Source organism: Camellia sinensis, chromosome 2, assembly GCF_055761805.1.
Source record: "Camellia sinensis isolate YWXY chromosome 2, ASM5576180v1, whole genome shotgun sequence".
NCBI classification, from domain to species: Eukaryota; Viridiplantae; Streptophyta; class Magnoliopsida; order Ericales; family Theaceae; genus Camellia; species Camellia sinensis.
Genome location: NC_138962.1, coordinates 23,130,750 through 23,157,290, shown reverse-complemented (window position 1 = coordinate 23,157,290; position 26,541 = coordinate 23,130,750). Strand labels below are relative to the sequence as shown.

The window sequence follows — 26,541 nt, the reverse complement described above, 5'->3', positions numbered from 1 at the left end:
CCTCCATATTGGTCATTTGATACACTAGGACGAGACACGGGAACATGTTCCCCGTGATGCACCCAAGTTAGATACGAAGATGCCATGCCTCTTCGGATCAAGTGCATCCACACAACTTGTCTGCTATATTTTGTGCCATTAATGCAATCGACACACGGACACCTAATTTCATCCTCTACGCCTAAATTTGCCGTAGCAAAATCAAGGAATGACTTCACCCCTTGTTGATACTCTTTACTTGTCAACCGATTATTTATCGTCATCCAACTCTTGTCCATTTTGTCACCTACAACTCACACAAACATTAACCGAGGAAGCCATGAGAACACGCATTTCAAGTTGAGATAGATTAGGTTGTTTTTCATTCACTGTTTGGCTTGTCACATAAATCTCTTTTAGGGTGGAACTTTATGACACGATTAGTTCTAAAACAAGTTAATTTAAGAAATGACCCGTAATTTTGGACCACTAGATAGCATAACTAGTAGAGCACTAGTACTAGTGAAACTATATGGTCAATGATAGAATGATATATCAAAATAATGAAAACCATGTCATGCTCTTCACAATGTGTGTGCATGACATGTTATTTGTTTAAAAAAAAAGTAAAGACAGAAACACATTTCCAACAGTTGGCTCTACATGGCAACTGTGCATGTACGCAAATGCATATTCACACATGAACATTTCAGAGTAGAAGCATATTAGATGTTATCAATGAGAGATGTATCTACAAAGTCATGCGAAAATCCAGAATAGAAGCATTGACAGTACTCATGAACATTTCATACGGCTTAAAGCACATTTTGCAGAAAAGAGAATAAATAAGCCAGACGATGTGGAGGCAAGTTTGCTGCAAGGTAGAATTTCCATGATATGACATACTCTTGAAAAAACTTGCTGATATGAGCATGCAATTTTGTCTCATGGCAAGTTAGTTAAGCACTCAAATTAACTGAAATTCACAGCATTGCCATTTTCGAAAGCTCTTCATGTGGCCTATTCTAGAGAATTAACATATTGAGCCTCTTTAACAATTAGATATGACGAATGCGTTACTCTGTGAAGACTTAGAGGAAGAAGTATTTATAGATGTTCCACCGGGCTTTGAGGATTTCTCAGTGGATGGGAGTGTGCATTATATGAGTTACAAAGTGTATTATATGAGTTACAAAGTGTGCTAGAGCATGATTTCGGAGGTTTACTTGTGCTATGCTTAGATGTGTTTATCTCACTAAGAACATATGTTTTCGACCTTCTTAAGGACAAAGTGTGCTTGGGTATAAAGCTATTGATACCATGTTGGAGCAGAATTGCATGTTAGGGGATGAAACTAAAGATTCATTTGACAGGGAGGGAGAGATATCAGAGGTTGGTTGGTAAGTTAATTTATCCATCTCATACTCACCTACATATAGATTATGTTGTTAGTTAGCCTAGTGAGCCACTATGCATAATCCTATTATATTAGTTTATAGACTAATCCAGTACTTCAAAATAAACAGTTCAAATTTTTTACAATATTTGCATAACTTTAACGGCAAATATCAGCATCCAGCCATGCAAACTGAGATTCAAGTAGCTTGGGTTACCAAATGAAAAATGATATGTTATTCAAATGAACAAAAACACAATGAGATGCATTCATATTTGTTATAATTCAGTTAGAAATAGATGATGTTGCACAATGGAAGAAATGCTCTACAAATTTACAAGAAAACTAAATGCAACTAACACATTGTAAATCAATATAATCAAAAAGCACTGTTATGCAAATTTGAAGTATATATTTGAAACAATTAACTAGTGAATACAAGTTCAAGAAGCATACATACAAATGCAAAGCAGAAAACACAAACTTCAAGAACAGGACATGTAATGTGTACCTGTTATTCTATTTCATTATGCAATATTTTGCATTCAGTTAATATGTCAAGTCTCTATTGAACTAAAATTCATACTACTTCAGAGGTTTATGCACTTGAAAGCTTAACAAACAACCCCTTTAACACCAAAACAATATGAAGATCACCCTTCAAACCTAGTAGCATGCAGAACATTTTAGAAAAATGAGAAAGTAGGAAAAGAACAAGCAAAGACAGCATGACTCTAATGTCAACCAAGCAACAAAACTGCGTTTCTTTTCCATCAAAACAACCAAAATGTTTCAATTTAATGGGACCCCAACACAAAACAAGATGGGAAGACAGAAAATCAAAATTCTCAGATATCTACTAAATTGTACTAAAAGACAATGAAACACACCAATAAAATGAGTTGTGTCAACCCCATCAGGCATCTTTTACATATGTTAGTTTCTATTTTTAGTTTCTGTACATACTTTCCAACCTACTGTATGTCATAGACACAAGTGATTACATGTGCCTTACAAATCAGCATATAGACCAACACGACTTCAAGGACCATGTGTACAGTCTACTTGGTCACCCATTTTCTAACAGCTTAGGCTTTTGGGAAAATTAGTAACTTAACATGAACATGGTTCGATTCGGTTAGGATTTTGGCAGATTTTCACACCAAACAAAACTTCTCAGTTTGTTGTTTCTATGGGCCAAACTGACCGCACAATGTAAACAACCAAACAGAACACTGGTTTTTGGGGCTGAATACCCATTGTATTGCCTTGTATAATTGAGAGCTATAATCCCTGGTAGTTACACCTTATACTAACTTAAATCACTGGTGATATTTGAACAAAAATAAAGCAATGCAAAATATAACATGCAAGCCCTTCAGGCACAGCACCTTCTGCCTAACTTTGCCTTAAGTAGTCGCGAACCTTAAGCACACCAAGAAATTTTTAATTAACAAAGTTAAAATCCCTCATCTTGTTGGACAGTACAGGTTTGTAGGAAAGACTTGGATGTGAAACAAAAGTAAGAGGATGTCAACTTCGGGTACAAATCAATTGAGCCAAAGAGTTGTTTGGTGCAGAAAATCCCTATTCATAAGTCCAAGATAAGCATCCCTTGTACAGTAATATGATTATATAAGTATATTTCAAATTACCACGTTGTCATGCAAAATGAAATGTTCCATTCTTCACACCTAACTGTTGGTATTAATATAAAAAACTACCCATGGTACATATCAGCGGTTCACCCCTAACTGTTAGTGTTAACATAAAAAATACCCAAGCTACATAATAGCAGCTGATCAGAGGATGACTGGATCTTCACTAGCAAACTATTTCCTTTAGCAATCAATATGCCTTAGTTAGTTGAAGAATTTATGTTAGAAAAGCAAACTAACCTCACATTGCCTACAACAGAAAACATTATTGTCATGTAAGATTGATGATCCACCATTTAACCAATAGAAAAATGCATTGCCACAGTCCAAACCAAATTAAAATTAAGGCTTGTATCCTATTCAAGTGAGATAGACTACATAAATCATTTTTCACTATTCTACTCTATCAATGTTTGTATACTTGATTAATTATACAAATTCACATGGATTACATAATATGCCAAAAGTACTCTTTCACTTGAGCTAACATATGTTAAAAAATGCCATATGTTAAAAAATGGGTAATACTAGAATGAAGATGCCAAAAGTACTCTTTGCCCTAGTTTATGTAGCAAATGGGTTGATTCACCCCAAGCATTGCCCTAATTTTTCATTTGAATCACATTTCAATAACAATGCCCTAATTGAGGGCATTTCGTACTTCATATTCTGTGTGTTTTGACACACACACACACACACACACATATATATATATATATATGTATGTATGTGTGTGTGTGTAAACAGAGACAGATAGAAACTGAGGCAAATCGAGAGGGAGATACAGAGAGAGGGAGAGACAGATGCGAAATTCAAACATACCTGGGAGGGAGTTCGGGGGATGATCCAGTTCGGGGGAGTTCGGGCGATGGAGACTATTCCTGTACAGAAAAGGGCAGAGGCGTGAGTGTACATATGATTTGGGAAAATAATCCAGTATATATGGAATCAATGTTGTGAATATATGATTCGTGTGTGTGTGTAAACAGAGAGAGAGAGAGAGAGAAAGAGGGAAACCGAAAGGCCGTATGAGATGTTTAAGAAATGGAGAGAAAGATACAGAGAGAGAGAGGGAGATACCTGTACAGCAACTCTTGCGATGGAGACAGAGCAGTGATAGAGGCGGGAGTGCGAGAGGGAGGGAACTGGGATCCTTTTGCAATGCAAATAGAAGAAGTAATATTCCCTCCACAATTTCGTGGGACGTTTGGCGACCAAAATGAAATTAGTCGCCGAAACTAATTAATTCTAAAACAACCTTTTGGCGACCAAAATTTTGGTCGCGAAAGGTATAAAAGTGAATTTTTTTTTTTTTTTCTTTTCATTCGACAAAACAAATCGAAAAATTATAATTTTGTTCTAAAATTTCAAAAAAAATTCAGTAAAGATAAAAAATAACAAAAAAAAATAGTAAATAAAAATAGTAAAATCGAACCAGTGAGCAAATCGAACCGTAACATAACAAATATATTAAAATTATATTTAAATAAAAATATAAGTAATAAAATTTTAAATTATAAATATTAAATTATCTTAAATATTTGTCCTAATATTTTTTTCAAAATACATAATTTCAAAATTTCAAAATTTTTTCAAATACATAATTTAAAAATTTTCCCTATAATTCAATATTGTAAATATTTTTTTAAAAGACTAATACTATACAAATAGAAAAATTTATTGTGAATTTCTTATTTTAAAATAAATTAATATAAAAAACAAATTTATTTATAATAATCATATTACCGCATTATTGTCAAAATTTATTTATTAATTTTAAATTTTTTTTGGGGGGGTATGAATTAGAATAGAGATGAGATTGAGAAGTTTTTTTTCTTCCACAGGACTAATAAAAAAATAAAAGAAATCAAACACAAACTCAAACACAGGGAAGCCTTCAAATTGGTCCCAGATTTGAAACAGTCAACTGTGATCAAGATCTTGTCTGCTTTTGTCTTTCCAACTCTGTAATTCACTTCTTTCCAATACATAGGTCGATTGATATATACATATATACATATATATATATATATACACATTTCCAGAGACACATGATTTTCATTTTTCTTCTTTTTTCTCTTCTCCAGGATCCCCAAATTCCTCATACATATACACACACATTTGCAGAGATATATTAATAGTGAAACTCACAACTGTTATGTTGCTGATAAAATCCACCCTTGTTCTGAGAGGATTTATGAAATGCTGCATGAACTCTTTCTACCGATGAAGGGAGACACTAATTTTACAGATTCTGAATATTTTATGTAATCAGTACACTGCATTGTGCCTAAGTTATGTGGTGGTGCAACGGACGGAGTGACTTCAAATATAAGAATATTTGAGATTAAAGAAAATTGACTTATTATCTTCTTTAATTCAAGCTGTCATCATCAAAATTAAGGTCAATTAACTGTCATAATATTATCATCAGGATTGCCTCTAGTCTATAAAAGTGGATCAGGCATGCAGTGTTGCTATAGACTAAATTTGTTTTGGTAGTCAAAACTGGTCGCCAAAAATGTGTTTTCTTGTAGTGTTGTTATATAACTATTTTCCCAACTTTGAAAATATTTGTAGAAATGGTGTGGTGCAACCACAGTAGTAGTAGTTGTGGTGGTGGTGATGTGATGATAGTTATGAGGTGGTTTGATGATGTGATGTGGTGATGGTGATAGGATAGTGGTGACATAGACGGTGGTAGCATTGGGAATGATAGTGAATCTTCATCTACTAAGGCCTCTTTTGTGAAGACTAAAAAAATCAAAAATTCAGTTTTTAATCTATTTTCGGTCACATCATTCTCTTTATTTTTAATCTACTAAGGCCTCACGGTAGTAGTAGTTGTGGTGGTGGTGATGTGATGATAAAAGTCAGATAAAGAAGAGAGATAGAGAGAGAGAGAGACAGAGTGATGAGCGAGATAGAGAGATAGACAACGTGGCTGCTAAAAGTGTATTTTCTTATAGTGGATTGATAAATCGAGAAGGAGCTCGATAAATTAAATTCATCAGACTGACCTGTAACTATGCCTTTAAATATTTGCAATGTAAAACTATCGACAAACAGCCAATAACAAGTTGCCCATTTTAGCATACCTTTCGCGTGAGGGCCCAATTATTAAAAGATGTGTTCAACCATCAAATGAAAGCCGACTACTTCTTCCATCTAAAAATAATAATCTATTTTCAGAATTTAATTTCTTTTTATAATACAATTATTACATTTTAGAAATATTAAATTTTCAAAATTACCTTTTGATAGTATGTTTTTTTAGACATATCAATTGTCATAATTGTACTTTTTGTATTATTAATGGATTTAAAAAAAGGACAAAATAAGAAATTCATATTATTTTAATAATTAATTTTTAAAAAAAATTTATATTTTGAGATAATAAAAAAAAAGATATTAATATTTTTGGATGGTGGGTATACAACCTCTTAATAAAAATAAAAAAAAATAATTAATTTTCTTATTTTCCTTCGGCTACTAAACAATTTAGTAGCCAAAAGTAGAGGTACAGCGACTAAAAGAAATTTTGTCGCTGAAACTTGACATTTGGCGACCAAAAGTTTGGTCGGGAAAGATTAAAAATCAATTTTTTTATTTTCATTCGGCTACCAAACAATTTAGTAGCCAAAAGTAGGTATACAGCGACTAAAATAAATTTTGTCACCGAAACTTGACATTTGGCGACCAAAAGTTTGGTCGGGAAAGATTAAAAATCAATGTTTTTATTTTCATTCGGCTACCAAACAATTTAGTAGCTAAAGGTACCTCTGCGGCTACTAAATTTTTATTTAGTCGCCAATTGTCATATGTTTAGCTACTAAAAATTGTTTTAGTCACCAATTGTAATATCTTTAGCTACTAAATATTTTTTAGTAGCCAATAATCAACATTCCCCTACTAAAAAAAATTAGTAGCTAAAAATCTGACTTTTGCCGACTAATATTATTTTTGGTAGCCAATTCCGTGACTTTTGGCGACTAAATTAGTTTTGGTAGCTAAAAGTGGTCGGCAAAAATGCTTTTTCTTGTAGTGACATAGTAAGCAAATAGAATTAAAATACCATTGTACAGAAGTAATCTCAACAAATCAAAGACATTATTATCATTTTTTCAGATATGTAAAATTCATATTAACCATCTGTGTTTTATTTCATGTGGGATCTATCTGACATTTTAAAATGTATACATACTGTCACTAGGCGCAAGAAAAGAAGCCATTTGACAGAAAGAGAGAAGAAAATTCATAGACACCAAGTGAGCCCTTTTCGATGGAAAAGTTTACCCTTGACGCAAGAAAAGAAGCCATTTGACAGAAGGAGAGAATGAAGTTTATGAATACCAAGTAAGGTTTTCACTTTTAATAATAATATAATAGATGCAACTCATATCACATTAAAATGCATTTTTGACGTGATGGATATAAGTGCATTTATTTAGAAAAGTGCACTTATTTGACTCACATCACCTCTCTATTTTTTTGTACATTTTTTTTGTAAAAAGTTAAAAAGTATATTTATTTAGATCGTCTCAAATAATCCTGACTGAGGGGTTATATTGGATGATCTAAATAAGTATACTTTTTAACTTTTTATGAAAAAATGTCTAGAAAAATAGAGAGGTGATGTGATAAAAAAAAGATAAAAAGATAAATTATGTAGTGGATGTCAAACCACTCCTAAGTTTCAAAAAAAAAATATTAAAATAAATAATTTTTTGTTTATCTGTCATATTAATTTTGATTTTATTAGCTTTATCCAAAGAAAAATTTATACAATTGTGTCAAAATTACTAGCGGTAACCCGTGCGATGCACGGAAAAATAGACTATATATATTTTGTGTGATAAATAAATCATCTTAATCTTAAATTATATCTTAATAGTGACAAGCCATAATATTAAGCCATCTAGGTAAATGTTAACAATAATTAACCCACAAAATTTTACAATAAAATTTGATATGCATAAGAAATTATTAATTATAAAAATTGTTGAGAATAATAGTATTACAATCGCTTGATAACATAAATAACTTGTATCAAACTAAACAAAACATTAAAAGAGAGAAATTCTATAAGCTCAGAAAAGTTATCATAAATTTACTTGAACTTTTGAATCAGTGGTGTATATTATTATTGTGGGATCAAATTATGAATAAATATCAACTTTTAATTATAATTTATAAGTAGTTTTTTAAAAAATTTAATCTAAGTTTGTTGCCTTGCTTATAAAAAGAACTTCTCAAACAAATCATTAATTAATTATATTAGCAACTCTCTATCTTTGATTTCCTCTATCAATGACACACTCATATCATATCAAAGTATAAATCATTCTCCATAGTTTGAATAATACTTGCATAGTTCCTACATCATTTTAAAAAAAATTAATCAAGATAAGAATGTCATAGTATTATAAAAATTATATAAGAGAATAGTTTTAATCCATTTTATTTATAAAAAAATGATAAAAAATTATTTGAATTGTACTTGAAAAAATATAACAAATGATAGCTTTAATCATTATATACCAAAAAAAAATTATATCGGTTACTCAACGAAAAAATGGTCAAATACAAATAGAGTCATGAACATTGAATTAAATTTTATGGGCTCTAAATTGATAGTATAATCTAGCAAATCAACTAATAATAACATAGAGATATTGACAAATGTGTAGTACTTCCCTATCATCTTTGTATTATATTCATTAATTTCATATATTATATGAAAGTTTTATTCGTCTCGATCCTTCAATAAAATAAGGATGAAGAAAATAAATTTGATAAGAAATTAATTCTAAACTTAATTATTGAAGAAACAAAAATTTCAAAGAGAGAATTTAGAGATGGGATTGAAGAAATATTATAACGAATGACAGCTTTATAAAAAAAAATTAAAAAAAAAACATAACAATGATCTAATGCAAATTATTTTTTAATAAATAATAGAAAGAATCTCAAATTATTACATTTTATAAATCTAGTGAAGAAAATTAATTTTGTGAGATTTTTGTGCTACCTTCTCCCATGTAGCCTTTATTATTTCATTATTAATACTATTCTCATTTAGAGCGATAAATTTTTTTTTTTTTTTTTTTTTTTATAATCTTTATCATTTGGTAGATAATAAGGAATAATAAAAATTACCAAGAGAAGGTTAAGAATTTAATAGGAGATAAGAAGTTATAGATAAGAGCATTTCATAAGAAAAAAAATTTAAAATAAAAAAAGATAATATGTGATAGGAGAAAAAAAAAAGAGTAAATCAAAATAAAGATTTAGATATATATGTTTTTGATAGATATATAGATTAACAAATCATATCTTTATCTAAATTTTATTATTTTAATTTTTTGAAAATCAATTATTTAATATTTATTTTTATCTGTAGGCCACGAAATTAATCTTTATAAATTATTTATCAATTTTTATATGTTTATTTATCTATAAGTCATGAAATTATTTTTTTTAAATAATTTTTAAAATCTTTATCTTTATCTATAAGTCATGTAATAAATTTTCATAAATTATTTATAAATTTTATATGTTTATCTATAATGAAATTAATTAAAGTACGAAATGAGGGGGGGAAGAGAGTAATTTTGTTTTTTTTTTTAATAAAAAAAATCAATTATTTAATCTTTATCTTTATTTGTAGACCATGAAATTAATTTTTATAAGTTATTTATCAACTTTTATTTGTTTATTTATGGGAAGAAATTTTAAATTATCTATACGTTATGAAATTAATTTTTTTAAATTAATTGTTTATTTTTTATCTTTATCTGTAGATTATAAAATTAATTTTCAATTTTTATATGTTTATCTATATGGAGGAATTTTAAAATTCAAATCTTTATCCATAAGTAATGAAATTAATTTTAATTTTAATTAATCAAACAAATAAAAAATGGAGAAAAATAGAAAACATGAAAGACAATCAAAGAAGGTTGCCACGTAGAAAAGAGAGTGTTTTAAAATTATGAGAATTTAGGAATAAATATTTGGAGACTTTTGACGAAACAACTACATTTGGTTATATATATAGTATAGATAGATATAGATAGATAGATAGATAGATAGATAGATAGATATAGATAACATTACTTGTATTTTTTTTAATAAAAATTTAAATTATTTATTTTAATGGGATAAAAACATGATGCCTTACCCTTCAGCTGAGCAGAATTATGGTTACCGTCCACGTCCTAGTTCCAAAACGGTTAGATAAAATTTGTCTGACGTCACAAATAAAAATTTCAAGTCTTAAGCACCGTTAAGTAGTGTCAAGAGTGTTGTGGCGAGTGAAAAGATGAAATTCATCAAATTTTATTATGTTAAGAGCTTTTTCAATGGTGACTCAAATTTTTCATTAAATTTGAGTCAAAAATGACCCATTTTACTAAATTGATACCACTCGCTCTAGCGGTTTACCTTTCACCAAATCTATCCTGGGACAACCGGGTGGTCGACCGGCCGGTTGACCGGTTAGGTAAAATTTTTTTTTTTTTTTTTTTCGAATTGTCTGAACTTTTTTTTTAACTTTCTGAACTTTTTCGGGACGACCGGGGTGGTCGACCAGCCGGTCGACCGGTTAGGCAAAATATTTTTTTTTTTTTTTTTTTAACGGTTTGAACTTTTTTTCCTGAACTGTTTAAATATTTGGTCAACCGGCCGGGTAACCGGCTGGTTGACTAGTGTACCTCTTTCAACGGTTAGTAACAGTGATTTGGTAAAATCTGTGTCTCGTTCTCAGTTTGATACTTTTTTTGCTGAAATCTTATTTTGATATCAATCTGGTGCAACGGTTAGAGCTTGAAAAAGTAAATTTTTCATCAAAATTTAAATTTAATGCTGGATTTGATTCACCGTTGGAGATGGACTAATATATTGCGATTGAAAGAATAAAATATAGGGTTTGGTTATGGTGTGCAACTTACACCTTACACCTTATACCTTACACTTACACCTTACACTTACACCTTTTGTAAAAAATTAAACCTTACACTTACACCTTTTTTGAGGTTGCACACCATATGCAACCCACTTACACCTTACACCTTACACTTACACCTTATACTTATACTTACACCTTACACTTACACTTTTTGTGTAAGTGGCACATGGTGTGCACTTGCACACTTAAAAAAACTCCTAAAATATATTGCGATTGGTTTCGAAAAAAAAGCAACTACCAGTCCTTTTACCATGCTTTCTTACAACGTGTCCACTTCTCATTGGCAAAACATCTCCACTCCTCGAAGCAACCTTCTAGCCGATACGACTGGTAGATAGATACAGACCTCCACACATCTATATATAGAGAATACATCGGTATCTAGGTCTCTCATCTCTCTCTCTCTAAACATGGATCACCGTTTCTCTCTCCTCTTCGTTTTCTCTCTCGTCATTGCGACGTCCTTCGCCTCAGCCGCCGATTCGGACGGCGATGACGTCATAATCCGGCAGGTCGTCGGCGAGGACCATCAGTTGAACTCCGACCACCACCACTTCAGCCTCTTCAAGAGCAAGTTCGGAAAGTCGTACGCCACCAAGGAGGAGCACGATCACAGGTTCTCGATCTTCAAGTCTAACCTACGCCGGGCTCGCCGCCACCAGCAGCTCGACCCCACGGCGGTCCACGGCGTCACTCAGTTCTCCGATCTGTCTCCGGCGGAGTTTCGCCAGAAACACCTCGGCTTGAGGAGGCGCCTCAAGCTTCCATCCGACGCTAACAAGGCTCCGATCCTTCCGACAAATGATCTCCCGACAGATTTCGATTGGAGAGATCACGGAGCCGTCGCGCCCGTAAAGAATCAGGTATTATATATATATACATATGTCTGTGTGTGTGTCGATTAATGAGGAATTAGGTTTAATTGGCTGTTGATTTTGCAATTTTGTGGTTAATTTGTGTTGATATTGTGTTTTTTGGGAATGATTGTGATGGTAATTGTGGTGTTATTGATAATGAATGGTAATTAGGGTTCCTGTGGATCATGCTGGTCGTTTAGTGCCACTGGGGCCTTGGAGGGTGCGAATTTCCTTGCAACAAGGAAGCTTGTGAGCCTTAGCGAGCAACAACTTGTGGATTGTGACCATGAGGTTTGCTGATTTTGCCCTTCCTTTATTTTATTGAATATATTATGTTATTTTATTGAATAAATTATGTGTGTGTGTGAGTGTTTGACTATGTTGTGATTGATTGTTTGGTTCTATTGGCAAATAGAATCATTCTGTAGATCAATTGTGGGCTTCAATTAAGCATTAGGGATGATTTATTTATTCATTTAAACTATATATATATATATATCATCTTGGATAGAAACTATTGCTTGGCACCATGGTTAAAGTTAGGGCTATAACAAGTAGGTTTTGATATGAGAGCCTCCACTTTGTGCATGTATTGCAAAGGTTAGGTGCTACAGAACGGAAGATGTGGACTCGAATCTTGCGTACACCTTTGGAAAATTGTGATAATAGTCATGAATTTTCTTTGATGTTGTGCTTTCTTGTTGTTAATGAGCTGGTTTTTCACCACAATCAAGCAAAAAGGTTTAGGAAAAAAATTATGAAAAAAAAGTCTTTTGCTTGACTTTTGTAACAAATTAAACTGTCAATTTTTATTTTTTGTAATCAATTTAAATCCTAATTTTTTGATTTATTTTCAATCTAAATTATTCGTCTATGTTCGTTAAGTAAAACCAATAAAAAAAATAGTATTTTAGTCATTAAACTCAATATAAGTGTACATAAAGTATCTAAAATACTTTTTTCTGTTAGGTTTAATGACTAAAATATTTTTTTTCTTCAATTTTACTTAACAAAAATGAGTAGACAAATTAAAAGATTAAAATTTAAATTGATAAAATTAAAAATTCACGATTTATTTTGTTACAAGGGTTAACTCAAGTTTTTTTGGTAATTTTTTTGAAGTTTAATAGATGATTCTTTGCCTAGTTTGAAAGCTAGGTTTTAGTTAAACCTAGATTTATTAATGTACTTTTATGGTGAATGTAGCTTTGTTATTGGTTATAATTCTAAGGACATTGATTACATATTAATCAATTCATCTATTTTAGTTAGCATGGTTGATGTGGGACAAGCCCTCTGTTTTTTCTTTAAGTTATATACCAAGGACGGGGGAAGTTAGCATGGTTGATGTGGGACAAGCCCTCTGTTTTTTCTTTAAGTTATATACCAAGGACGGGGGAAGTCGAAACGGTAGAGCCAAGACCTACAAGGTGCCATCACCCTTTCAAAAGTAAGACCCTTTTGGAGTGGTGCTTGAATTGTGCCTTATAACTCTTGGCTTTACCGTGTTGATTTTTCCTCCTTCCCTTCTATATAACTGAAGAAATCAATTTGTGAATTGGTGGAATACGGCTTAAACATTATAGAGTTACCATTAGGCTTTTCTACGTTTTCTATATGAGGAGATTCAATACTAATGTTGATTGAGGTTCAAGACAAATTTCTTTAGGGATGTTAAATAGTTGCTCTTTGCTCATTGACTTGATTTCCTTTGAAGTTTAACTGTCTTAGGCCTCATTTTGAGAATATGCTATTTTAGTAATTTTTTGACTAAAATATGAGGTAAAAAGATTAATATGTTTGGAATGACTTTTTGATTTTTTACGAAATGATGTGCAAAAAGTAAAAAAGAAAAATGAATTTTTGACTTTTTGGTGGTTGGTTTTTTGGTTTTTTTATTGACTTTTAGGCTAAAATATTGAGTTGCTAAATGAGGCCTTAATGTTCTGAAATGTTAATGGATGATATTTAGGAGTTATGGTTACATAATTACATGATTATGACTTTCACAGGAAAAAACCCTAATGTAAACTTACCCAACTGTCTGGAAAACAAAATGAAGATTGGGTCACATTGTTCTCCATTTCACCTTTTCTTGTTTTAAGCTACGGTTGAGAATAGAACATATCATACGTGTGTATCTCATGGATTATGCATATCATATGAATGCATCTAGTGAAAATTGATGAAATTATCTTATACTACATTTCACTACTAACATGAAAACCTCTTCAGTTTTGTGTCCATCTGATATACTAGTTTGGACCACGAATATGTATATGTTTATGACCTCCAGCTTTATGGACCAAATGGTTACCTTATTGGTCTCTCCCCTGATGTGTTGCTGACTTTTGAGTTTTTGTTTATTTATTTTTATTTTTTTGGACGTACACCATTAACTGGGTGGTTCATTGCAATAATACTCTTGTTTTCTTTCTATTAAACTTGTATCATCTGTAGTGTGATCCAGAGGAAGCTGATTCTTGCGACTCTGGTTGCAATGGTGGGCTGATGAATAGTGCCTTTGAGTACACACTCAAAGCTGGTGGACTTATGCGAGAAGAGGACTATCCTTACACCGGTACTGATCGTGGAACCTGCAAATTTGACAAGACCAAGATTGCTGCTTCAGTAGCTAACTTTAGTGTCATCTCCCTCGATGAAGACCAAATTGCCGCAAATCTCGTGAAAAATGGTCCTCTGGCAGGTTCGCGACATTCTCTTCCCACTTATTTTCTTCATATTTTTTTTCCTATGAATGAAATCTTGGGTCAATAACTTTGCATATTTAAAAACATTTTTAAAAAAAAATTAGTCATAAAAGTTAAAAACTCAACTCAATTCAACTTGTCATAATCCCAACTATTTGGGGTTGGCTACCTGCATCTGTCTTCCTCAGACAATGGTTTCTAGTAAATCGCTTTGCACCGAGTAATAATGAGTTGCTGGAAACATAGAATATTTGGCAACTCTCTTCTGCTGCGTTCAGTAGTTGCTGGAAAATATAGGTACCATCATAACTATTTTCTTGAAGGAAACACTTTCCCTCGAATACTTTCGTATAAAAAGTATGAGATTATGGATGGTGAGAAAGTTTAAATTGTTTTTGTATATAAACTTTCTTGTAAACTGAACAGTTATGAGGAAAGTAAAACCATTTCTATTAGCTTTTCCTTTCCTTTCTTTTAATTGGTGCATCAGGAAAGCATCGATAAGCCAATTTCAGCACCGAGGAGTCCTTGAATAGAGAGAGCACTAGGTCTTTACTAAATTTTGACTGTCAACAAAGTGAATAAATCCCTGAAGTAAATAAAAGTTGTGTTTATACTTTCTGCTAAATTTCATATGGTGCATCCTCAAAAAATGACAATAAAAAAATAAAAATATATGTATATGAAGGATGAATATGGTTTGTTAGGCAGTGATCCTGATATTCTGTGTTTTTTGGATGCAGTGGCTATAAATGCAGTTTACATGCAGACATATGTTGGGGGAGTTTCATGCCCATACATATGCTCGAAGCGCTTAGACCATGGGGTGTTGCTGGTAGGATATGGGTCAGCTGGCTATGCTCCGATCAGAATGAAGGAAAAGCCATACTGGATCATAAAGAACTCTTGGGGAGAGAATTGGGGCGAAAATGGATTCTACAAAATCTGTCAAGGCCGCAATATTTGTGGAGTGGACTCTATGGTGTCGACTGTTGCTGCTGTTCATATTGCCTCCTCTCATTAGTTACATGAATTCTAAAATGTATATAAGGAGTTTATATAGCAACTCCACATTGTCAGACAATCAACTTCTTTTTCTCAAGGCATACAGGACGACTTTCTAATGCATATTCACGTATGGCAAAATATTTCTGTTTATATATATACATACTAGTGGCCGGGCACGCGATGCGTGTGAAAACTTGTTTAAAATTATAATATGATTTTGATTCAATTTTTTCTAATAATATACATATAAACCATATGAATAATTATGTACAATGTAACATTTGATATTAACGTATTTGATAAATAAAATATATGCACATTATAATATGTACACGTCTTTTAAAAATTAAAATATTTACTAATCTTAACTAAAAAATTGTATAATAAAAATTCATATAAAATCTAAACTTAGTAACATAAGATCGGAGATCTTGCAAATTTTACAAAAAAAGAAAAAGAAAAAGAAAAGTATATAAGATATATTTATCATAAGATTGGTAATAGTATACATTGATTAAAATTAAATTTTACGCTCTTACAATGAGGCATAATTATACATAAATTTGGTTTTATAATTGGCTTATTATGTATAAAGACACAGAAGGTAATTATTGTGTTAATTTTTTATAAACAAAATCTAAAAATTAAAAACTTACATATTGACATAAATTGACATCGTCCATATCAAATGTCACGTTCAATGATCTCTTCAAATTGTTTTGATGCAATTTTTGCCATAGATCTATGACAATATTAAACTACAAAAAATAAGATGGAATTGACCAAAAATGAAGTACGTAACTTTAGTTATACATACAAACCTATAAGTAGATTACCTTGTAACAATGTTGTACATATATTTGTAAGCTTTCAATTTTTGTTGATGCAACTACCACATATATGTCCATATTGTCTTTGCTGCATATACTTGCTCTATCAGATATGATAGGATTTCTGCAAAAAGATTACAATAACTATTAGCAAATGTAACATATTGAAATTATTCGTATAAAATGCCGCAAACACATTATCATACTGATGTTGTCGTTACCTTAAAAGCTCTCGCACAATTAATTTTCCCAATTGCTTTTTATCAACTTTAATAGAGACCTTCCATCCAAGACTGTATATGGAGAACTGTTTGACCTACATTAATTTAAAAGGTATAGTCAAACTCAAAATATATTCGCATATTGTCAGATTAAAAAGCAAAAATTTTACAAACATTATTTTTTGAATATAAGTAAAGCCAATACCTGATTTGTAACTTTTTCAGCTGCAACCATATTTGACTCCTCTTGATAATTCTCCCAAAGCTGAAGTAGCTTTATTTTTTCAAGTATTCCTTCAATCAATAATTATACGAAGATATATTATAAGTATATTAAATGTAGATTTAAAAAATGACATAATATACGCTCAATAAGAATATATTTTGTACATACATCCTGTATCAATAATTTGGTAACAAAACGTCTTTATAGACTACATTGCGGGTATACACTCATTCTTCATTATTAACTGAACCCTTTTTAACCAAGACTTTCGTTGTCTGATCTGACACCCCTCAAGATAAAGCAGCATATAGTTGTCCATAACTAAACACATGATCCGGAAGGTAAATTCCCACATGTGGAATTGTTTGACCTTGTGATTTATTTATCGTCAAAGCAAAAACTAAGGCGAACTGGAAATTGTGTGCGAGTCATTTCAAATGGAAGTTTTAAGTTTTCCGGAGCCTTTAATGGAATGCGATGCAGGAAAACTCTCGTGCCTTTGAAATGTCCTGTTAAAATCTCTGAATCTATGAAATTATCGTTCAAAGCTCGACATAATAGCCTTGTGCCATTGCACAAACCAGAAGAAGGGTCAAGATTCCTCAAAAACATAATTGGGGCTCCAACTTTCAAATGCAATGCATGTGGGGGCATTCCTCCTGGTGAAATGGAATTTAAAAACTCTTGTTGATACAAATTTTGGGTATCATTTTCAACTTTATCAAATGAGTGGTACACTCTTGATTCTCCCGGAAATCTCTGAATGATTTTCTCATTGAGTTTGTCGACATCTTCATTGCGAGGAGTTATTATGCCCCTACTAACCATATACTCGGCGTCAGAAGAATGGTTTCTGATATTAGAATAAATTTCTTCTAATAGTCGAACTATTGATTCTTCGTCATTCCATGGTATTGCCATCGATGTTGGTATTTTGATCATTTCATCTATAATGGTAGGTTACACACCATCTCCAACGGATAAAAGAAACTCACCAAACCATTGGTCATTTATAGAGCGCATGTTTTGCTTTAAACGAATTATTTGAATGTGACTCCAGAGAGGTGATTTGATTATCGATACAGCAATAGTTTCAACTTTTGTACCTTTAGGAACAACTGGAAGTACTTGTCGAAAATCACCACCAAACACCATAATTTTGCCACCAAATGGATAATCAACACCAGTGATGTCTATGAGTGTTCGATTCAAAGCTTCAAAAGCATAAAGATTTGTCATTGTAGCTTCATCCCAAATGATGATTGTTGCACGTCTAATCAGTTCTGCCAAATCTGATTGTTTAGTAATGTAACACACGGACGAAGCCTCTGGATTTAGTGGGATCTTGAATCTTGAATGGGTTGTCCTTCCACCAGGTAAAAGTATAGCTGCAATTCCAGAAGTTGTTATTGCAATGGCAATTCGACCTTGACTTCTCATTGAGGCCAATAGTGCACGATATAAATATGTCTTTCCAGTTCCTCCTGGGCCATCCACAAAGAAGATTGCACCAGTATTGCATTCCACAGCCTCTATGATAGAATTAAATGCTAAGTGTTTATCACTATTTAATGTGGCAATAGAATTTAAGTCTTCTCAAGGAGTAACAATGGAAAGCTCATCTTGTATGACCTTTGGAACTGTTGAATTATCATCCAAATTTATTGCCATCTCAGGCAAATCGTATTCTGATATGTTCTTATTATGCTGTTGCAGGAGACGATTTATATCTTGCAGGGTTTTGTTAAGGATATACATATTATTCATACTGTTTGAAGATATGTAATCTTCAATCAAGTAAGGATAAATTTCATCCCACAAACTTCGCACCCCTATTGGCACACAGTAAACCAAAATTGTAATGAACAATCTCCTTAAAGTTGATGGCATGTGCATGGTTGCAGCTTCTAACAAACATTGTCGTATGCTATCATCATGCTCTAACAAACCATGATGTTCAGCTGCTTGTTTAAAAGTTGGGTACGCAATTCCATTAACCATCAACAAATGATCGAATGATTTTGGTCCTCGGATATGATTGAGTAAAATTCTCAAGTAAAATCTCTCCCCTTCTAATGGCGAAACTGTGTAAATTCTACCAATTACTCTTTGATGGTTCAATCTCAACCGCCACATCTTTGCACTGTTGCACCATCTATAATGTTGCGGGATCTCTCGATATAAGTACCGATTTGCAGTTTCATCATCAACATTTAATTAAAAGAATTGGGTAAGCATTGTTCTGGAGTAATACTCATCGCCTAAAACATTTGTGATGTCTTGGAACGTATAAAACCTCACTTGCTGCTTATTTGGTAAGTGTATTTGGAGGCGTTCTACGCTAGGAGTCATTTTGGTCATTAGGAATTTGAATATTTTCCACAATGCTTCTGGAGCACAAACCCATCTTCTATCTATGAACTGTTGTACTTCATCATAATTAGGACCTTGACGAACTTCTAGTGCAACACGGTCAGGGCCTTTATAAACATATTTGTACAAATACTTCACACTTGTAACACTATTGCAAATTTCAAGATTGATATGACAATCATATTTCAAGAGCAACCATGGGTTGTACGGAATGACCCAACTATTATCCACCAAGACACATGGGTTACTCTCTAAAGCAACTGACTCCACTTCTCTTCTTCGATAAATAGGATATGAATCGTTTCCAAGTGTAGTAATGGAAAAAAATGGCTTTAGGAAACGTCTTTTGCACCGACCATTTGTCATACACAGAGACCGTTCATTATACATTCCACATGGGCCATGTATCATGTGTTTGAGAACTACACTGTATAATCTAGGCTCTAATCTCTTGTCTGGAATTTCAGCTCTGACAATGTTATCATAATCGTCCGGAGTGCGTAACTTATCATTTTCATCCAAAATGATGACCATGTGGGCATGTGGTAAGCCTCTTTTTTGGTACTCAATAACATACGCATATGCTAGAACCTTCCCAAGTACATGTTTTGTAAGAATGTCAGTCTTCATCTCATCAAATTTTGAATGAAATATTCTTGTTAGCAAATCAGGACGATCATGCGGTGACTGTCCAAGTAGCAACTCAGTTTTAATTTCAGGCCAATTTGGATTGCAGGTCATTGTAAGGAAAAGATTAGGTTTTTCATACTTTTGGACCAGAGCCATTGCATCTTGATATCTCTGATACATGTCTCATGGGCTACCAACAAACGACGATGGTAATATTGTTCTACGACCAACATTACCTAAACAAATATTTCACAAAAGAGAAATATAGTTATATATATATGTATGAATATAAACAAACATGCGTACATGTAATTGTAATATCGTATGTGACAATTTGTACCTCCATAATTTTCACCAGCATGTACTGCATCTAGAAGACCTTGATAAAAATCTGCTTGAATATGATTCTGATGAGTACGTATCCATCTTAATTTGTTGGACTCAATCTTCACATAATTATCTACGACGTACTGCTGTAAGAGGCGACCTCCTTGAAGAAAAAGAGATTGATCACCAGGGCGAATCTGAATTGACAGTATTTGAATACTTATAAATAATTAAAAGTAAAGATTTTATACGAAATAATTATAGATTAAATAACTTTGACAAAGTAATTTTTTAATATTATGTATACGTCGTTACCTATAGCATATAATAATAGAAATCACAACATGTTACTTTTCTGCCATCATTACTTCTGGTACTTGCATCTCATCCATATGAACCATAGGGTAACAACAGAGGATACTGTAATGGATCATAGTATCCGACAATATCAGAAATATTTAGGAGGTGACCACTGGTTGATTGGACAATGATATCTCTTGGTTTTAAATTTCCAACTGCTTCGCCACCTACTAAAACAGCAGCAACTTCAAGAGTAGTAGGAAGATTGTATTGGGGCCTATTACATGGTTGCTCTTTGATTTGAAGTCTGCATTCATGTATGTCTGGACGCTGAGCCAATTGGCGAAACGTGTGTACAAATGGATTATGAGCATTTAAAATATTCTTTATCTTGTTAAGCAAATCCAAGTGCAATTCTTCATTTTCAGACATTCGATTCTCATTCTCATGGTCAGTATCATAAACATACAGTTGCAAATATCTCGGTCTGTCACTAGAATTTGGTAAGAGACTCCAAATCTTATGATATATGGCTCCTTGTGCACGAAACGTGTACACACCTCGAGTTCTTGTTGCTAAGTTTTCATCAACATGAACACCTATTGAAGTGAATGAGAAAACATGATTGTAGGCTCGAATATGTTGTCTGAAATGACGACCCTCGACTATTTGGTCAGAGAAAATATCAATCATCTCATTTGGAGCTGTTACTGGTGGCAAAACAATTATTCCATTATTACAACACATGGTAGATGTTTCACGGTGGAACAATCTTGCGTTGCAATGTCTACATGTAGTTGGAGCAGGGAACTGCATTGTTTGGAACCTTTCACTTTCATGAAAATTTCTTGCACAATTGTGATATCTCCTATGGATAAATAATCGATTATCTGGAATGTCTTCATCACTCAAAGCATCCTGATTGTGGTCGACATGAGGGATATTTCCTATGACAATACATGTATGATGTACTGGTTTATTAGTAACACGATAGTATTTATTTGAAAGTGTTTGAGCTGCATGTTCAATATTAAATGTAATTGTACTGCGTATCATATTTGCTTGTTCATCTTTTTTACATTTATTGTAAAGGTTGTTTGTTTTGTAAAAGTACTTAAACTAAATAATTTATTTTTACCTTCCATCTGAACTTCGCGAGGATCATCTTGTCTGTTGCCACTTGTGCTTCCCTGCTCATAAGTCGAATGAGTAGGTGCATATCAGGGTAAGTCAATACGTGAGAGTAGACTCATTCTACTTTCCCGTCTAAAAACATTAGTCGCAACCCAATTGCCTTCTTCGTGAATGGTTGGCAAAACTGTTGCTCGCGGCCTACGCCATCCTGTTCTATTTCTTCTTGGGATTGTATCGAAAAAGTTTAACACGCATCCTAACAGTTAAAATTATAAGTAATAAATTAATTGAATATTAATGTCAAACTTAGAAGTGTAAAAACTTACCAAAAAAATAATGTTTATAACATTTGAATACACCTACTTGTTTGTGCATTTGTCATATTATGTACTTGATCTGGATGAGAAGTTTGTTCGAGATTTTCAGATATTTCCCTTCTTTGTCGATAATTTGTTCGTCGCCTTGCTAGTTGTTGTTCGTCGCCTTGCCAGTTGTTGTTCGCGTTGTTCAGTAGTCAAAGCAGCCCTTCTTTGTCTGGCATAATTACGCCAACTTTCCCTTTCAATTTCTCTTTGTTGCACATTAGAGCTCGTAGTTTGTTCGCGAATCAACAATCTTCGCCTGCGCTAAGCAAGACGACGTTGCTCCAATCTTGCTGAGCGTTGTTCAGTGCTTAAGTTTTGAAGGCGTAAATGCTCGAATTCTCTTTGTGGTTGCTCAATTTGAGCATTTAGTTCTGAAGCTGAACGTTGCCTCCTCTATTGTAGGTATAAACGACGCCGTTCACGATTTTGTTGTTGTACATGTCTCAAATTTGATGTGTCAGGGTAATCGTGATTCATTTTTCCTAAGATTGTTAGCAAACTAACACTTACGTAGATGAAATCCGGCTATCTTTAAAATGTGCCTACATTGTATAAAATTATGTAAGAGGCAGTAATAATATATTATGAGATTGTTAACTACAACGCAACTCGTATACTCACAATACAATAAGCTTTATATTTTTATGTAAGTGTTTTCATATGTTTGTTTTTATATTTTTATAAGGCATATTAATTTAAGTACTAATCTCATTTTGTGGAGAATTAAATGAAATTGTAAGTAAAAGAGATTACCTGATAAGTACTAATAAATCACGACTGTAGAAGTTATTTGTTCTGACTATCACAAACTCATTACGTAATAAATATTAAAAAATCATATGAAATTTTGGGAGTACTGAATTATTTATTACCAAAAAAATACACTTCAAAACAAACAGATGAATAAACAAAGGGTTTTTTATTATAATAGTTACAATAAAAAAGATTAGATATAAACGAAGGAAAATAAGAAAAAACTTTTAAAAAACCCAAAAAAAAAATTTAAAAAAACCTGATAACACAACGAAACATTTCATTTTCTATAATTTTTTTTTGTTTTTTTTTTTTTGTATATAAAGTATAATTAACAATATTATAGGGAAAAAAATATAACACAAAAAAATGTATGATTTAGGTGTTCATATTTTGGTTGCTCAAGGTTCAAGCATAAATCCAACATTCATGTAGAATACTTACGCTCAAAATAGATAACTGTAGACACCTTGCTTGGAAGTATACAACAATCAACTATCACTTTAGAGACCTACAACTTTCTTTGAATTTTGGCCATCCGTGGATGTGTTAAGATTTCATGAGATTTAGCCAAACTTTGTATAATTTTAACTAAAAAATTATACAACAAATATTCATATAAATAAATTAAAATAAAAAATTAAATATAAATAAAACTAAAAATAAAAATAGAATTAAAAAAATTACATATTTTATTTTTTCAAGCATATATATAAAAATAAAAATAAATTACATATTTGATTTTTTCAAGCATAGAAAAAGAAATTATATATTTGAAGCATTACAAACTGAAGCAATAGAATACTTACATTCAGAGCAATTAGGTGTCAATAGAGAATAACCCGAAAAGTTTCTTTTGAACAATAGAAAGTTATAAAGCAACCTGCCAAAAATATAAACGAAGGAAAATAATAGTCAATTTTTGTCTCCAACAAATCGATTAACATACTTTTTTTTCTTTTACTTTTTAATGAAAAAAATAAAAAGTGTAAGTAATAATGGTACACACAAAATAACAAAACAAGAACCCATATTCTTGGAAAACTTGCAGTAAAAAATAAATAATAAACCAAAAAAAAAAAAGGACTACTATTTTTTTTAATTTTTTTGAAATAAAACAATTTTTATGAACATTGAATTGTTGTTAAGAAAAACACACACACAAAATTAAGCAATCAAACAACCTAATTTTTTGAAAACATAAATTGTAAACACATAAACACAAATGTTGATATCAAAATTGAGACCCCTCTCTGCAACCATATTTGACCCCTCTTGGTAACATGAGACCGGAGAATATGCTCCATATTGTCATAAAGTGCCATTTTGGGAGCATGGTAAAAAGCCACGTGGTTGCCAAAAATGCCAAAAAAGCCATTTGGCAAGTGCCAAAAACGCAGCCGTAAAATTACAAATTAGGGCCTATGAAAAAAAAATAAAAAAATAAATCTCTTATGTTAGGTAAGGGTATTTTGGTCATTTTAATTTGATTTGACATCATACATAAATATTAAACTAAAAAGCAAAAAGTCAACTTTTTACCAACTTCCCAAATCACTTCCAAAAAAGCCAAAAAGTTTGGTATAAAGCCAAAAGCCAGCTTTTTACCAACTTCCCAAAACAATCCAAAATCTAAATTGATAACCACTTGCATAAAATCCCCGGTCTCATGTTACCAAAATTCTTTCATGTTCACCCCCCTCTCTATGTACTATAAAATCTTCCCTTTTATTTGTTCAATGATTTTTTTTTCTTTTTTGTTGGGAGAAATACTATTCAAGAGCATTGCAATCTTATGATTCTCTTTATCCGAAATATATATATCTACTGCTTATCCTACATTGTAAGTGTAGTATTGTTCATTATATTTTTATTTTCTTCAATAAAAAGTTTCATTATGTAATTAGGTTCTGTGGAGAAAAAAATATATTGATTGAGAACACTATTATTGTTTTTTTTTTTTCTTCATTAAAAAGTTTCATTGTGTGTGTTTTTCGAAAAAAAAAATCAGTGCTCATAATTTTGTGTGTCTGTTTTTGAGAAAAATCGGTATTTTCGGTGTTTTCATTAAATTAATTTTTAGGTTCTTAATATTTATATGTGTTTTTAATTAAACAGTTTGACACCTACGTGCAATTTTTAAGAGAGTTAAATAGTTTTGGATTTTTTCCTCTTTCACTTTTTAAGCTATTGTTTCTTTTTGTGTATAAATTCAATTTTTTTAAAATTTGATTTGTTTGTTTGTTTACTTGTGTGAGAAGAGTATTGTGTATTTTTTTTCTTTATTAAAAAGTTTCATTGTGTGTGTGTTTTGGAAAAAATAAATAAATAAATTCAATGTTCTTAATTTTGTGTGTGTATTTTTGGAAAAAAAAAATTATGTGTTCTTTGTATTTCCATTAAATTAATTTTCAGGTTCTTAATTCATATTTATGCAGGTTTCTTTGAATAATTTGGCACCATGACGTAGTGTAAAAGAGACCCAGTAATGAAAGAAACACAAATATAAACTCAACCCAAACAACACAAATTCACATACATTATTTAGGATATATAGTTGATAGCTACTCACAGATCAACAAATCATTAAAAGCACATATGAAAAAACAAACATTTGAAAAAAGAGCACTGATAAAACCAAAAAAACACAGTTAATTAAAATTAGAAAATTTAAAAGAGGTGGTGGTGCTTATTTCCTCGTACACTTCAAAACAAACATATGAAAAAACGAAGGTTTTTTTTTTTAGAATAGTTACAAATATGATAAGGGACTTTACTGCCATGTCTTTTCCATTATCTCTTGTGTGAAAATAAAGAAAATGGCAGAAAGAAAGGAAGGGGTGGTGATTGAAAAAGAAAAGAAAAAATGGTTGTTGTGCCAATTAATTGGGTGGAGGAATGAAGACCCCACAACAGACGAACGAACCCAGAAACTGTTTTACTTCAATTGAACAGTGTTTGCATAGAAGAAGCCACAGAGTGTGAATCAAAGATACACAAAAGCAGTTGATAAATCACATGGGGATATCCACCCATGAATCTATGATAATTGAAAGTGAGAGAGGTTTGGGAAGAAAAGAAAATTACATTTCTCTTGGTTCATATAACCTGCTTGGATTAGCAAAAGATGAGAGAAATGGAATGAATTTGGGAAAAAAATTGAAAGAAACTCATTTCACTTATAACTTTTATTTTTAATCTCTCCAAAAGTGAATAAATTGGGAAAGGAAAATAAAAAATCAACAGAACAACTATTTTTTCATTTTTTCATAATATCAAAATTGCCCCTTTAAATATAGATAGAAGAAATAAAAAACAAACACCTAAAAATGTTATTTTGATACTATAAACCAAATAAGATAGGCGAGAAATCTTTCTCTTCTATTTCATTTCTATTTATCCAAACAAAAGGCCAAAGAGAGAGAAAACATAAACTTTTCTTTTACACTCACATACAAAGTGTAAAATAGAGTAGAAACCAACAAAGCTAAATCTAGGAATCAACCACTATGTCTAAAAATATAGATAGAAGAAATAACAAACAAACACCTAAAAATGTTATTTTGATAATATAAACCAAATAAGATAGGCGAGAAATCTTTCTCTTCTATTTCATTTCTATTTATCCAAACAAAAGGCCAAAGAGAGAGAAAACATAAACTTTTCTTTTCCACTCACATACAAAGTGTAAAACAGAGTAGAAACCAGCAGAGTAGAAACCAGCAAAAAAGAGCATAGTTTTTGGATATAGAAATGCTTACCAAATTAAAAAGGAAAGATCACATACACACTGCAACTGCAAGA

At 31.8% G+C, this 26,541-nt stretch overlaps 3 protein-coding genes across 3 annotated transcripts; 1 reads left to right on the top strand and 2 right to left on the bottom strand.

Annotated features, from left to right (window-relative positions):
- The first annotated feature begins 11,206 nt into the window (after window positions 1-11,206).
- LOC114268788 (cysteine protease RD19A) lies at window positions 11,207-15,698 on the top strand. The gene is made up of 4 exons (XM_028210015.2): window positions 11,207-11,865; window positions 12,031-12,150; window positions 14,320-14,566; window positions 15,314-15,698. Exons 1-4 carry the CDS (start codon window positions 11,413-11,415, stop codon window positions 15,592-15,594), a joined length of 1,101 nt encoding a protein of 366 aa, XP_028065816.2. The 5' UTR covers window positions 11,207-11,412; the 3' UTR covers window positions 15,595-15,698.
- Window positions 15,699-17,815: 2,117 nt separating this feature from the next.
- On the bottom strand, window positions 17,816-18,295 carry LOC145812066 (uncharacterized). Its single transcript, XM_082907588.1, has one exon. The coding sequence runs from the start codon at window positions 18,293-18,295 to the stop codon at window positions 17,816-17,818; it is 480 nt and encodes a 159-aa protein (XP_082763714.1).
- A 777-nt stretch (window positions 18,296-19,072) lies between these two features.
- On the bottom strand, window positions 19,073-20,038 carry LOC145812053 (uncharacterized). Its single transcript, XM_082907587.1, has one exon. It carries the CDS (start codon window positions 20,036-20,038, stop codon window positions 19,073-19,075), a length of 966 nt encoding a protein of 321 aa, XP_082763713.1.
- Window positions 20,039-26,541: the final 6,503 nt, after the last annotated feature.

Coding starts and splice junctions, on each gene's coding strand:
- LOC145812066 (XM_082907588.1), bottom strand. CDS start 18,295: ATGAGAAGTCAAGGTCGAATTGCCATTGCAATAACAACTTCTGGAATT.
- LOC145812053 (XM_082907587.1), bottom strand. CDS start 20,038: ATGTATCAGAGATATCAAGATGCAATGGCTCTGGTCCAAAAGTATGAA.
- LOC114268788 (XM_028210015.2), top strand. CDS start 11,413: ATGGATCACCGTTTCTCTCTCCTCTTCGTTTTCTCTCTCGTCATTGCG. Junction 11,866..12,030: donor TCGCGCCCGTAAAGAATCAG/GTATTATATATA, acceptor AATGGTAATTAG/GGTTCCTGTGGATCATGCTG. Junction 14,567..15,313: donor GAAAAATGGTCCTCTGGCAG/GTTCGCGACATT, acceptor TTTTGGATGCAG/TGGCTATAAATGCAGTTTAC.